Below are 12,755 nucleotides of genomic sequence, written 5' to 3'. Positions count from 1 at the left end.
AATGGAAATGCAGAGAAACACTTTGGCAGCATGGGGAGTCTCAGACTGCCTGTCAGACAGGTTCCTCATGGGAAGATGAGCCATCTGGCTCGCAGAGGGGATGCCTACACACACAGGCATGAGGCAGAGATCAAGTATCTGCCCACTTCATAAGTAACTTTCTTGTAGAGATAAATTACTGTACATTGATTTGTGGTCCCTTGGGGATACCTTTCCACTTATAGTTGTCTTTTTCAAAATAAGACAATGCATTAGCCATATGGTCTATATCTTCAGTTTATTTTTTTTTTTTTTTGAATCAGTCTCTCTCACGCTCACAGCCACTTCAGCCATGACCTGCTGGGCTCAGGCAATCCTTTAGCTTCAGCTTTCCAAGTAATTGGATCCACAGGTATGTACCACCATGTCAGGCTAGCCGCCACCCCCACCACCCCCGCCCCCCCAGAGCCCCGAGGAAGGGACAACGTATGTGGCTCCCGCCAAAGAGCCCTCCGTCAACACCGCGCTGGTTCCCCAGCTCTCCGCAATCACACGAGCACTCACGCCTTCCCCTAGTATGGTCCTTGGGAGCATTGAACCTGAAATTGTGTACGCAGGCTACGACAGCTCAAAACCAGACACGGCCGAAAATCTGCTCTCCACTCTCAACCGCTTGGCAGGCAAACAGATGATTCAAGTCGTGAAGTGGGCAAAGGTACTTCCAGGTAGGACTACCTCTCCGTCTGTTCGAGGTCTAACGAAACAAGTCAGGACAGCAGACTTTGCCACACGAAACAGTGCGATTGGAGTTAGCTTCCTATTAAATCCTGGTATGCCGGGCCCTTTGGGAGGCTGAGGTGGGAGGATTGCTTGAGCCCAGGAGTTTGAGACCAGCCTGGGCAACATAGCGAGACCTCGTCTCTACAAAAAAATTTTAAAAATTAGATTAGCTGGGTGTGGTAGTGTGTGCCTGTAGTCCCAGCTACTTGGGAGGCTGAGGCAGAAGGATCACCTGAGTCCAGGAGGTAGAGGCTGTGGTGAGCCGTGATCGTGATCATGCCACTGCACTCCAGCCTGGTTGATGGAGTGAGGGTCCTAGCTCAAAAATAATAATATTAATAATACAGTAAATCCTGGTATCGATTTTTTAAATGGGTATCAAATTGATCAATTGTCAATGCACTTATTTCTTCTGAGAATGTAGGGTTAAGGATTCTATGGTTAAAATAACAGATATGTTTCTTACTTTGAAAATTGAAATGGAAATTTTATCCAGAAAATACCAATGAGGTAAAATATGTTCTGTTTATGAAAGCACAAATTGAGCCCATTATTAGCAGCTTATAACCAGGATTAATCTGGGCATAGACCAAGTAGCCTGAGGCCTAGCCAGTAAGTTGTAGGAGACCCTGAAAGATTCTTCAGTCTGAAAAATACCACCTTACCTCTTAAATTCTCCTTGAAATTTATTTTCCACTCATTTTTGTGATTGAATTTTTATTAAATAGGTCCCTTTTAGTCTCCAGAAACATCACTTAGAATTATCACATTAATCCAGAGCAGTTTCTTAGATTGCACGTGTCATCCAGCAGTCATAAGGAAAAAGACTGGGGAAGTTCTGAAGACGGAGTCTTTGAAGAGGAACTTGGCCTGGGTGAAACTCCACAGGCAGAATGACATGATGCCACTGGGAGTATTATGTCATACTTGCTCCATCCCACCTGTCAATATCAACTCTAAAATCAAGGGGTGGTCAAAACAAGGGCTGGAGGTCTCTGGAGGAAGTCTGTCAGGGAGGGGAGGTACCTGGGATACTTGTTCTACTGCAGAACTTCGTCAAAATCTGGTATTAGGCCAAGCTTGATGGCTCAGCCTGTAATCCCAGTACTTTGGGAGGCCGAGGTGGGCAGATTGCCTGAGCCCGCGGGTTCGAGACCCGCCTAGGCAACTTGGAGAGACCTCATCTCTACAATAAATCAAAAAATCAGCCAGACGTGGTAGCGCATGCCTGTAATTCTGGCTACTCGGAAGGCTGAGGCGGAAGGATCGCCGGAACCCAGCAGGTCGAGGCTGCGGTGGCCGGGAGCGGCCACTGCACTCCAGCCTGGGCGACAGAGTGAGACTCCAACTCAAAAAAAAAGAAAATGTAGTATTATCCCAGACTGTAGAAAGTAAGGAATAAGACTTTTTAAGCACTCAAACTCAAGAAAACTCAAATCTTCCACCATGACTGCAGACATGCAAGTGGTGACAGTCATTAAGCTGTCCTTGATTTTAGAGTTGATATTGACAGGTGGGATGGAGCAAGTATTATAGGTTAATACAGGTTCTCTCAGTCTAACCAGAGTTTAGGCTGTCTACACTGAAACTTGTGAACTCTCCAATTTCAGTTTGCCCTGGCAGTTCACCCTCATTGAGAATTTAGAGCGAATTTAAAACAAGATATGGAACAGGGTGGAGCCAGGGGTAGGAGCTGAAATGACTGGTAGATTGATCTGAGTTTATTAGAGACTGTTTGGGGTTGACTTAAGAAGCTTCTTCCTGGAATGTACTTAAATGCTAAGTGTATTTCTGTGATTAATTGTTCTGTTCTTCAGGATTTAAAAACTTGCCTCTTGAGGACCAAATTACCCTAATCCAGTATTCTTGGATGTGTCTATCATCATTTGCCTTGAGCTGGAGATCGTACAAACATACGAACAGCCAATTTCTCTATTTTGCACCAGACCTAGTCTTTAATGAGTAAGTACCTATTAATTAGCCTTCATAAAATAAATTGCAGAGTTATTTGTTATGCTTTTTTTAAAAAATAATTTCGAACAGATGTACATTTGTGAAAGAATCTACCAGTACTGTCATTTTTTTTAAGTAAAAAATTTAGAGATTTTTGAGAATTTAAAAATTGCTTTTTTGCAACATGACACTGTGCACTTCTGAATATATAGAAATCAGTATATATGAATCCCACATAATAGCATATGGGAATTTTCCCAAAAGAAAGATGATCCAATTGGCTCTGAAAATTTGACTGGTACAAAGCCACAATTAATAGAAAACAGTCTCTTTTGGTATCTACTCCAGTTGGGAAGACTGTCTAATTTCTAGGAAATGTGAATGCATAAAGTGCCAGTTTTTAGGAGCATCATATAATGGTTCTTTTGTTAACAGTATACAGCTGCTCAATGTGTTTTCATGACAATCATAATTACCCCTTTGCCATCATAAAAGAAGCCAAAATGTTATTCTGTAGTGAAACATTTTTAGTTTTATGATGCATTTTAAGAGATTGAAAGAATGGTAATAGATTTTTCTTTGGCCACGAGCTCCTTCCTATTTTAAGTGTACATTTCAATACTGTTTGCATTTCACATTAGCACATTTCATTTATGTTTATATCTAGCGGTGCTTCTTTGTAATTGTTGGGTCAAAAAATACTTAACAGGGAACATTTGAATGATGGTAGTAACCAAGCCATGTTCTAACAGATGGCTCTCTCTAGATATGAAAATAGGGTCTACGCTAGGGGAGGAGGCAAAATAAAATGGATTGTTGGTCAGAGAAAGGAAAACAATGCAAAAAATTAAAAGTAGACTACCAGTGCCAATATGTCAGTAGTACCAGTAGTCATCACCTAAGAGTACCATTTCACCCTAATGTGATGTACCACAAAGACAGTTTCCTCCAAAGATAAATTAGGAACATCCGTTTTGGTTCTCAAGGTTGCCCTCTTTTGGAAATTAATCAGAAAGAATAATCCTAGTGCTGCATAAATATTCACCAAAAGCATGAAGTAAAGTCAAACAACTGACATACACATTATAATTTACTTGTATTCCTTGATAATCAGTTGATGTTATTAAATGGTAAGCCTGTTTTAAAAAACATTCTATAAACTAAAAGAAAAAACAAGGAGGGTCCCTGTTTTAAAAGGAGGTATGTAATAAAGAACCTCTATTAGTGCCATCAGTGTACGGGCATATGGGTTTATTTTAACAGAAAATGAAAATCATCCATTTAATTTTATTTAGTGCATCTATTAATATTTTTCTCATAAAATATATACAACATAAACTTACCATTTTTAAATGTACCGTTCAGTGGCACTAAGCACATTCATTGTTGTGCAACCATTACCACCATCCATGCCCAGAACATTATCAGCTCAAGCAGAAACTCTGAATCCATTCAACAAGAACTCCCCATTCTTCTCTCCCCCAAAACCCTGGTAACCTCTAGTCTATGACTGTGCCTATTCTGTTTAATATAAATGGACTCCTACAATACTTATCCTTTTGTGCCTGGCTTATTTCACTTAGCCTAATATTTTCTGTGTTCATTCATCTTGTAGCATGTGTCAGAATTCCATTCCTTTTAATGGCAGAATAATATTCCATTGTATGTATATAAGGCCAATCTTCATTGTTCATGGATTCCATATTTGCAGATTTGCCTACTGGCTGTATTTATTTGTAACCTCACAATCAGGACTCACAGCATTTTCATGATTGTTCACAGACAAGTGCAGAGCAGCAAAAAATTTGAGTCCTCCAGGAAGCACATTCAAGCTGAGATCAAACAATGAGCCACTCTGCCTGCTTGTTCCAGCTCTCAGCTGTAAACAAGCATCCTTTTCACAGTCTATTCAGTGCCATGGTTTTTGCATTTTTATGTTTTTGTTGGTGATTCCACTGTTTAAGATGGCCCCCCAAGCATGGTGCTGAAGTGCTAGCTAGTGTTCCCAAGCTCAAGAAGGCTGTGATGTGCCTCGCAGAGAAAATCTGTTAGACAAGCTTCATTCAAGCATGAGTCATAGTGCTGTTGGCTCTAATTCAACGTTAAGAAATCAGCAACAGACATTAAATGTCTTTAAACAGAAACGCAAAACAAGATTAGGTATAGATCAGTTGACAAAAATGTTGCTACTAGAAGTTGTAAGAATCATAGCCCTCCTAATCCCCTAGGAGGAATGGTTGGTTATTTGCTAATGCAGTATTTGTTGTGACTTTATAGAACATAACTATAGCAAATATTTTGTCCAATTATCTGTTGTTGGGCACTTGGGTGGTTTCTACTTTTAAGTGTTGTAAACAATGCTGGATTTACAAACATTTGTACTTGGGTAGGCAAATGTCTTTTTGACACCTACTTTCAGTTATTGGGGGTCTAACCCTAGGAGCGGAATCCTTGGGGCATTTGGTAACTTTATGTTTAACTTTTTGAGGAACTGCCAAACTGTGTTCCATAACAGTTGCACCATTTCATGTTCCCACCAGCAATGTACAAAGGTTCTGATTTGTTCACATCCTTATCAACATGCTTTTCTTTTCTTTTTTAATAGCAATCCTAGTAGGTGTCAAGTGGTATCTCATTATGGTTTTCATTTGCATTTCTCTGATGACTACTGATGTTGAGCATCTTTTCATATGCTTATTGGCCATTTGTATATCTTCTTTGTAGAAATGTCCACCCAAGCCTTTTGCCCATTTTTAAAATTGGATTGTTTGTCTTGTTTGTTCTTGAGTTGTAGGCATTCTTTATATATATCATTTGTAAATATTTTCTCCCAATCTGTGCCTTTTTACTCTCTTGAAAGTGTCCTTGGATGCACAAATGTTTTTAATTCAAATGAAGTCAAACATCTTTTGTTGTTGTTTTGCTGTTGTTGTCTTTCCTTTTGGTATCACTTATTATTTTTGTTTGTAAACATCTGAGTGTAAAGGGTTCCAAGCAAAATACAGAATTGTAAGAATCTTTTTTCACAAATGAAACTAAGGGGAAAGTACCTTATATTTGAAGCCTAGGGAAATGAATGTCTTTAAAGGGGGTTAGAAATAAATAAGAAACTAGGCCAGGAGCAGGGGGTCTTGCTGGTAACTCCAGCACTTGGGAGGGTCAAGGTGGGAGGATCACTTGAGACCAAGAGTTGAAGACCAGCCTGAGCAACATAGTGAGACCCTGTCTCTACAAAAGATAAAGAATTAATAAGCCAGAAATGGTTGTGCACACCCATGGTCCTAGCTCCTCAGGAGGCTGAGGCATGAGGATAGCCTGAGTCCAGGAATTTGAGGTTACAGTGAGCTATGATTTGGAAGGTAGGGGAAGGGAGAGATTGACATCAGTTTTGAACATGTTAAGACTGAATTGCCTTTAAAAAATTATCTAAGAGGAGACATTAAATAGACATATATATATATTATATATATAATTTCAGAGGTAATTGAAGGAGGAATGTTGTGTCATGGGTCTCAAGTAAAGAGAGTCTTCAAGAAAAATGTGACTACCCATGTTAAATGCTGTTGTGGGCTGGGCATGGTGGCTCATTCCTATAATCCCAACACATTGAGAGACTGAGGCAAGAGGCCTGTTTGAACCCAGTTCAAGACCCGCCTGAACAACATAGTGAGATGTCATCTCTACAAAAAATAAAAACTTAGCTGAGCATCATGGTGCACACCTGTAGTCTCAGTTATGAGAGGCTGAGGTGTAAGGATCACCTGAGCCCAGGAGGTTGAGGCTGCAGTGAGCTGTGACACTGCACTCTAGTCTGGGCAATAGAGTGAAACCCTGACTCAAAAACAACAACAACAAAACAAATTGGGGAAAAAATGCTGTTGTGATCCTAGTGAGATGTGAACTACAAAACTCAGAGCATGCCTCATGTGTTGCCTGCCAGTGCCTTCCATGTTCATGGCTTCTCAACATGTTCTTCCACTTTCCCTGACCCTGGCTTTGCCTCCACACCCTCCCACCCAAGTGAAGGTAGCAACCTGGCATTTCATTTAACAAGGTGTGATGCCGTTCACTTGAGGGCCGAGTGCGCCGAGGTGGTCCTCCCTTGCTCTGCCACCAACTCTTGGCTGTTGGTACCACCTGTCACATAGCATCACCAGCTCTTTTTTAAGTGTCTGTATCCCTCCCTCCTTTCTCTGGTACCTCCTCATGGAAGTCACAGACTCTGGCTTAATCATTTTTGAATTTCCAGTACCTGGCATTGTGCCTGAGTCATAGATAGTATTCTGTAAATATTTGCTGAATAAATGAATCACACAGGCTATTAATCAGTCTGCAAGGTGCTTCCTAAGTTTCCATTTCTAATTATGAGGATGAAGTTTATGATAAAGTAGTGTGATTTGGGGCCGAGTGTGGTGTAATCTCAGCACTTTGGGAGGCCGAGTGAGAGGATTGCTTGAGCCTAGGAGTTCAAGATCAGCCTGGGTAACATAGCAAGACCTTACTTCTATAAAAAATCAAAAATTTAGCCAGGCATGGTAGTGCATGCCTGTCATCCCAGCTACTCAGGAGGCTGAGGCTTGAGGATCACCTGAGCCCAGAAGGTCAAGGCTGCAGTGAGCCATGATTGTGCCACTGCACTCCAGCCTGGGCAATAGTGAGATCTCTGACTCAAAAAAAAAAAAAATGAATGAATGAAAACAAAGAGTGATTTGGGGATGCATGGTTTTTACAACAGATATATTGCTATATGTAAAACCAAGGAACAAAACCTGAATAGTTGACCATTTGTGTTTGCCTTTAACTGTGAAACAAATCTGAAAGTTCCCAAAGATCTTATCTTCCGTATTAGCATAACTGGAGACAGGAAAGGTAGGGAGTAGGGAATAATAAAGGAAACAATCTTTCCAGTTTTTTATTAAACATTTGGGTGAAGATATGAGTTAATACTTTAAATTAACATAGAACTTTTCTTATTATAAATTCAAAACTTTTCAAATATGTACTAAGTGATTAATTATTCAATTTTACCTTGAAATAGCTTATCATATATTGCTACAGATCGCTGCAAGTATTCAAATTTCTTATCAATTCAATACACATATTAAAACTCCCACTGAAGCCTGTAATGACATTTTTTCCATTTTTTTTTTATAAGTTCTGAAATGAAGGTTCAGCGTTCCATTCACTTTTATGTCTTGGCCAGTGTTTTCAAATTAAAAGTATATTAAAGGCATGTTTGTACTGTCTCAAGTAGTAGCCCAATAAGAAATGTTTGGGGGGTGATCTTTCAATATCTTTATAGGCAAACCTTTTTTATTTTGGCTCAGAGTCTGTTGGTAAGAGTGAGGGAGAGTTTCACTGTTAGTACCGCTGCCCAATCCTCTCTGTATGAATTCTTTGAGTGTCTCTCAAAGAGGTGTTGAAAGGTGAATTCCCACACCATCCTGTGTCCCACTATATCCCACACTATCCCACATCATCCCACATTCCACACCTCCCATAGCTCCCACACCATCCTGCATCCCATACCATCCCACGACTCACACCGTCCCGAGTTCCACACCATCAGTACTGGCCCCATAATGACAGCACCATTAGAAAAGTCGACAACTCTGCTGTTACCAGTTAATTTCATGTCCTGTTCTCATGGGAGCTACCTCTTCCTTTGTACTCCCAGTTGTCGGGTCGATGTGCTGGCATAGTCTACTTGTCCTCAGCAAGGGCTCTCCCTGGCCACTCTGCCAACAGTACTGTGCCAGCGAGGTCCCTCTGCACCTAACTTTCCAAAGCTCTAGGAGGCCGGGCTTACAAATGGGCTGTGGGTTCCCAAGTCTTTCCCAGTGGTTGAGGCTGGGATTAGAGGATCCTCGCGGAGGTCAAGGATGTAGGAGTTCAAATCTGGCAAGCTCCACTCTCCTCTCCCACTGGGCATGGCAGATGTTCCTGAACCACTGGAGGTGACTTCTGTGCTGGGCCCTTGCTCCAGGAGGTTTGGTTGGGCTAGTGAGGAATGCGGGACAGGAATTCCTTAAGAGCAGCCAGGGATGTCAGATGCACTTGGGTCAGCCTCCCCTGCACTGGCTTCTTTTGTTTTCCATCCTCTATTCCCAGCCTCTTTCTACTTCTTTCAAATTAAGATTTCTTCTACATGGCCTGCTGGGAAACTGTTCTGTGAAGTTTCTGTAGTTTCCGGTGTCTAGATTTTTCCCTTTCCTTCTCTCTTCCCTGCCTTCTCCTTCCCCTCCCTCCTTCCCTTCCCTCCTTCCTCCCTTCCATTCTCTCCCATTCCCCACCCCCACCCCCACATACACCTTTGCCAGCAACTTTCTGAGATTTCCATTTTTAAAATTTTATTTCTGGGTCGTATGAGGGAACAAACTTTAAAGTAAAAAAAAGAAGCCCTCCTTTTCTGCCTTATTTTTCCACTGGACCCTGTAAAAACCCAGGTCCTGTCCCAGTGGCCTTGAGGGCCCAGGTCTACAGCAGATGGCCTGATACTCTGTTTGCTGGACTGGCACAGTGCCTCCCCCTTCAGGTGGCCCGTGTGCTGTTGGCCTTATCATCATCCCGCTGCCTCCTTCTGTTTTGCACCCCACCCTCTTTGCTCTTACCCGGTCCTTGGAGGCAGTTGAGTTTGAGATTCCTGAATGAAGAAAAGCAGTGCCCTACCTAGAAAATGGCTGTCTGAAGAGGGCAGAAGCACTGCAGAATGCAGTTCTCTTTCTTTTCCCACCAGCAAAGGGAACTCAAGGGGAAGGTGCACTAGGACCTGAGGAGGTTTTATAAGCTACGGGCAAGAAACGGTCATTCAGTTATATATGGGAACAGAGGAAAGCTAGGTACAGCACCCCAAACAAGAGGCATTTCCTTCCCTCCTTTCCCCTTTTGTAACATGGTAGCCCCAAGTCTGAGAAAGTTTGTGCATAATGTTTACCTATTCCAAAGAAGTCACTCAGAGGTCCAGCAGAGAAAACCACTGGTCTATTAGAACTTATAGGAGGCACCGATGGCAGCTGGTTGGTGACAAAATCTGCACCTCGGGACAGTTCAGCAAGCAGTTTTATAATCAAGCAAGTTAAATATTCAAATTGCAATACAGTGTTTACAATTACATTGATTAAGAGTGACGCCTACATTGCTTTCAGTGTTGCTCATTGCTCCGTCACCTGCGTCCCATGACTCACTACTGGGAATATGCATACCCTTCAGAGACCAGCCTTGGCCAGAGATTTCCATTTTTAAATGGGGGAGGGGGAAGAAAGAAGCCAGATGTAGGAGGAGTCTACATCGAGACAAGACCCCACTCCCTTTATCAACCTATCATAGTGATAAGAATCAGAGTTGGAATAAAAGTCACTTCCAACATTTCAGCGGAGGAAGCAAGAGGAGAGAAATTATTGAAAAAGTGGGTAACCTGGCCGTGATGGAGTCTCTGAGTTCCCGCTCATATTAAGAACTGTTCCTAGATGGAGTGTGCAAGAGAGAGTGATTGCCTCACCTGAGAAAAATGGATACACCCGGGAGAGTCATATTCTTCTAAGACTGGAACTGAGATTGGGGGTTGGAGACTTCCTGACTTACTTCCCAAACTGTCGTCTCTTTGGCCAAACGCTGCCTCTTATTTTAGACCACTCTTGGGAGAAGAAGATAAGTGATATTTCGTCCATACATTCATTCAACAGACATTCATCAAACAATTTCAGTGTACCAAGCACTCTAGACATGGGGAGTGCAACAGTGAACAAAACAAGATTCCCTTTCTTCACGAGGCTCACGGTTCAGGGGTAGGTGGGTAGGATGTCCAGAAAGGTGAAGAAAATCCTACCTGCAGTTTCACCAGAGAATAGGACTCGGATGACATCCCTCATCTTTGTATACAACAATAAAAGTGGTATTTAAAATAGTAAGCAAGATTGGGTGTGGTGGCTCACACCTGTAATCCTAGCACTTTGGGAAACCAAGACGGGAGGATTGCTTGAGCCCAGAAGTTCGAGACAGCCTAGGTAACATAGTGAGAAATAAAGACAATAAAATAAAATAGTAAGCTGGAGTTTCAATGACTTTCTCCAAGGGGTTTACCACGCCCTTGTTTGGCCACCTTGAGCTCCTGTTGGTGCTTTGAGGATCCACTCTCATTCTTGACTCATGTTCTTCACACTTGCTGTTGACCGTGTGCAGGAGGGTGGCTCTTTCTAACCTTCCTGTCTTGGCCCAGAATATTCTTTGGTCAGACAAATTTTGCCTGACCACCAGATCTAGGGTATGCCCCTCCATCTCGTCCCTCCCCAGGCGATCACAGGTTGTTTTTCTCCACAGTAGGTCTCCTGCCCCCAGAACATAGACTCTGGGAGGGCAAGCACCTGGCCTATCTCATTTACCTTGGCCTTGCCAGCACCTAGAATGCCGTTTGGCATTCATTAAGTGAGTGATGAACTAATTAACTTTAAAATGCTATTTTCAGCATTTTTTCCTGCTGCTTCTCTGCATAAACTCTTGCACCAGCCAAACTACCCTTTCCCTTCCCTCTGTCCTGTCTTTCTACCTTTGTTTCTAGCACTTCCCTTCTCCCTTCCTTAAGTTGAACCCAAAGCGTTCTTCTTCCCTGATGACTTCTCCTACCATTAAAGAGTGGCATCAAGAGGGATATGTTGCCCCCTCAAACTCTTGATAGAAATTATTTCTTTCTATATCAAGCATTTGACTACTTACTGTGTTCTATATACGTTCATGACTCTAGATATAATATAAGCTCCTGGAATACAGAAAGTATACTTTTAAAAATTATCCATAGTGTCAAACAAAATACACATAATTGGCCCTTGGTAACTATTTTGTACTTGTTAATGAGTGCTCCTTCTGATATATGAGTCAGAAGCGAGACTCTGATGTGGATTTGCGTTACAATGTTTTGGGGACTTAACATGTGAACTCTATGGAAGGGATTGATTTTTGTAGACTTTTTTCCAATCTTACTTCAAAAATACTGCTGTATGTGACTGTTTCTTGCGTGATGTTTCTTGTGGTGTGCTTGAGGAATCTCCTAAGGAGTTAATGAAGCTGGGTAATTGCCAGTATGGTATGAAATTAAAGCAAAACAAATGCAAGACAGCAAATGGAATGAAGTCTATCTGTAACGGTATTGGCATGAGATCGAGCAGTAATGATGCAAGAAATGTATCCAAGGTTTATTCTGACTAACTAGAGGGAGCTATTTTTCATCTTGAATAAAAGTCAAAAGCAGTTTAAGATCGTATATTATCTTTAAAAAGCTTAGTGTGGCTAATGTTAGCACGTTGCTTTTTCCTTCAGTTAATGGGCCCAAGGGCTTTGGTCTTTTCAGCTAAAAATACTCTTCAATATGAAATGCATCATGGGAATAAATTTCTTTATTGAAAATTTAATAAATAGAGAAAAATTATGTTTTGTGCAGCAATTCTGTTAAAGACTGCGGCAGGTGGTAAAGAATGGATCAGTCAATTCTAAACCCAAGGAGGGCTCCAGTCTCCCTCCCTTGACACAGGTCACAAGACCTCGAGTTGGTAGCTTTGCTGGCACTGCTCTGGACTAAAGGAGAGGGACATACCTAAATGTGTCTTGCTGTATGAAGTGTTCTCTGAAGTTGTGTCTTTGGACACCTCTAGAACCTAACTGAGCCACATGGTTATTCGTTTTCATCATATCACACAGGAGATGTGATTTTGGCTTTATATCCTTTCTGATTTCCTCCCATGAACCTCAAGCTAATTTAATAGGTCGTGTGTGGGAGGGCTCTGGAGGGGTTTTTCATTTTCCTCAGGTTCTGGCATTTGACATTTTTCTGAAAGAAACAAGTGGAGGATGAAGGGAAACAAACAAACAAAAAAAAGTTGTATTTGGAGACCCTCAGCCTCCCTGTTCAAGCACACTTGTGTACTTGGAGCCTTTGCATGCAGTAGGAGAGTCGCCCAAGCCAACACACATATGCACTGATGTGGCAACCTCATCTAACGTCACCTACACAGACATCATCTGTGCCCCCTACCTGAGGTACACACTGCTTCAAT

General features: G+C 41.9%; 1 protein-coding gene across 2 annotated transcripts in view; it reads left to right on the top strand.

The window, feature by feature from the left end:
* Window positions 1–12,755, top strand: part of NR3C2 (nuclear receptor subfamily 3 group C member 2) — a 362,756-nt gene that overhangs the window by 302,589 nt on the left and 47,412 nt on the right. The window contains exons 6-7 of one of the 2 annotated variants that reach the window (XM_008065056.2): window positions 414–704; window positions 2,577–2,721. In XM_008065056.2, the coding sequence (XP_008063247.1) occupies window positions 414–704; window positions 2,577–2,721 (436 nt within the window). The remainder of the gene's footprint in view (window positions 1–413; window positions 705–2,576; window positions 2,722–12,755) is intronic. The other variant, XM_021716062.1, reaches the window with a different exon arrangement.

Source organism: Carlito syrichta, unplaced genomic scaffold, assembly GCF_000164805.1.
Source record: "Carlito syrichta isolate Samal-C Ts95f unplaced genomic scaffold, Tarsius_syrichta-2.0.1 Scaffold308142, whole genome shotgun sequence".
NCBI classification, from domain to species: Eukaryota; Metazoa; Chordata; class Mammalia; order Primates; family Tarsiidae; genus Carlito; species Carlito syrichta.
The sequence above is the reverse complement of the archived record's forward strand: the minus strand, read 5'-3'. Positions and strand labels throughout refer to the sequence as shown.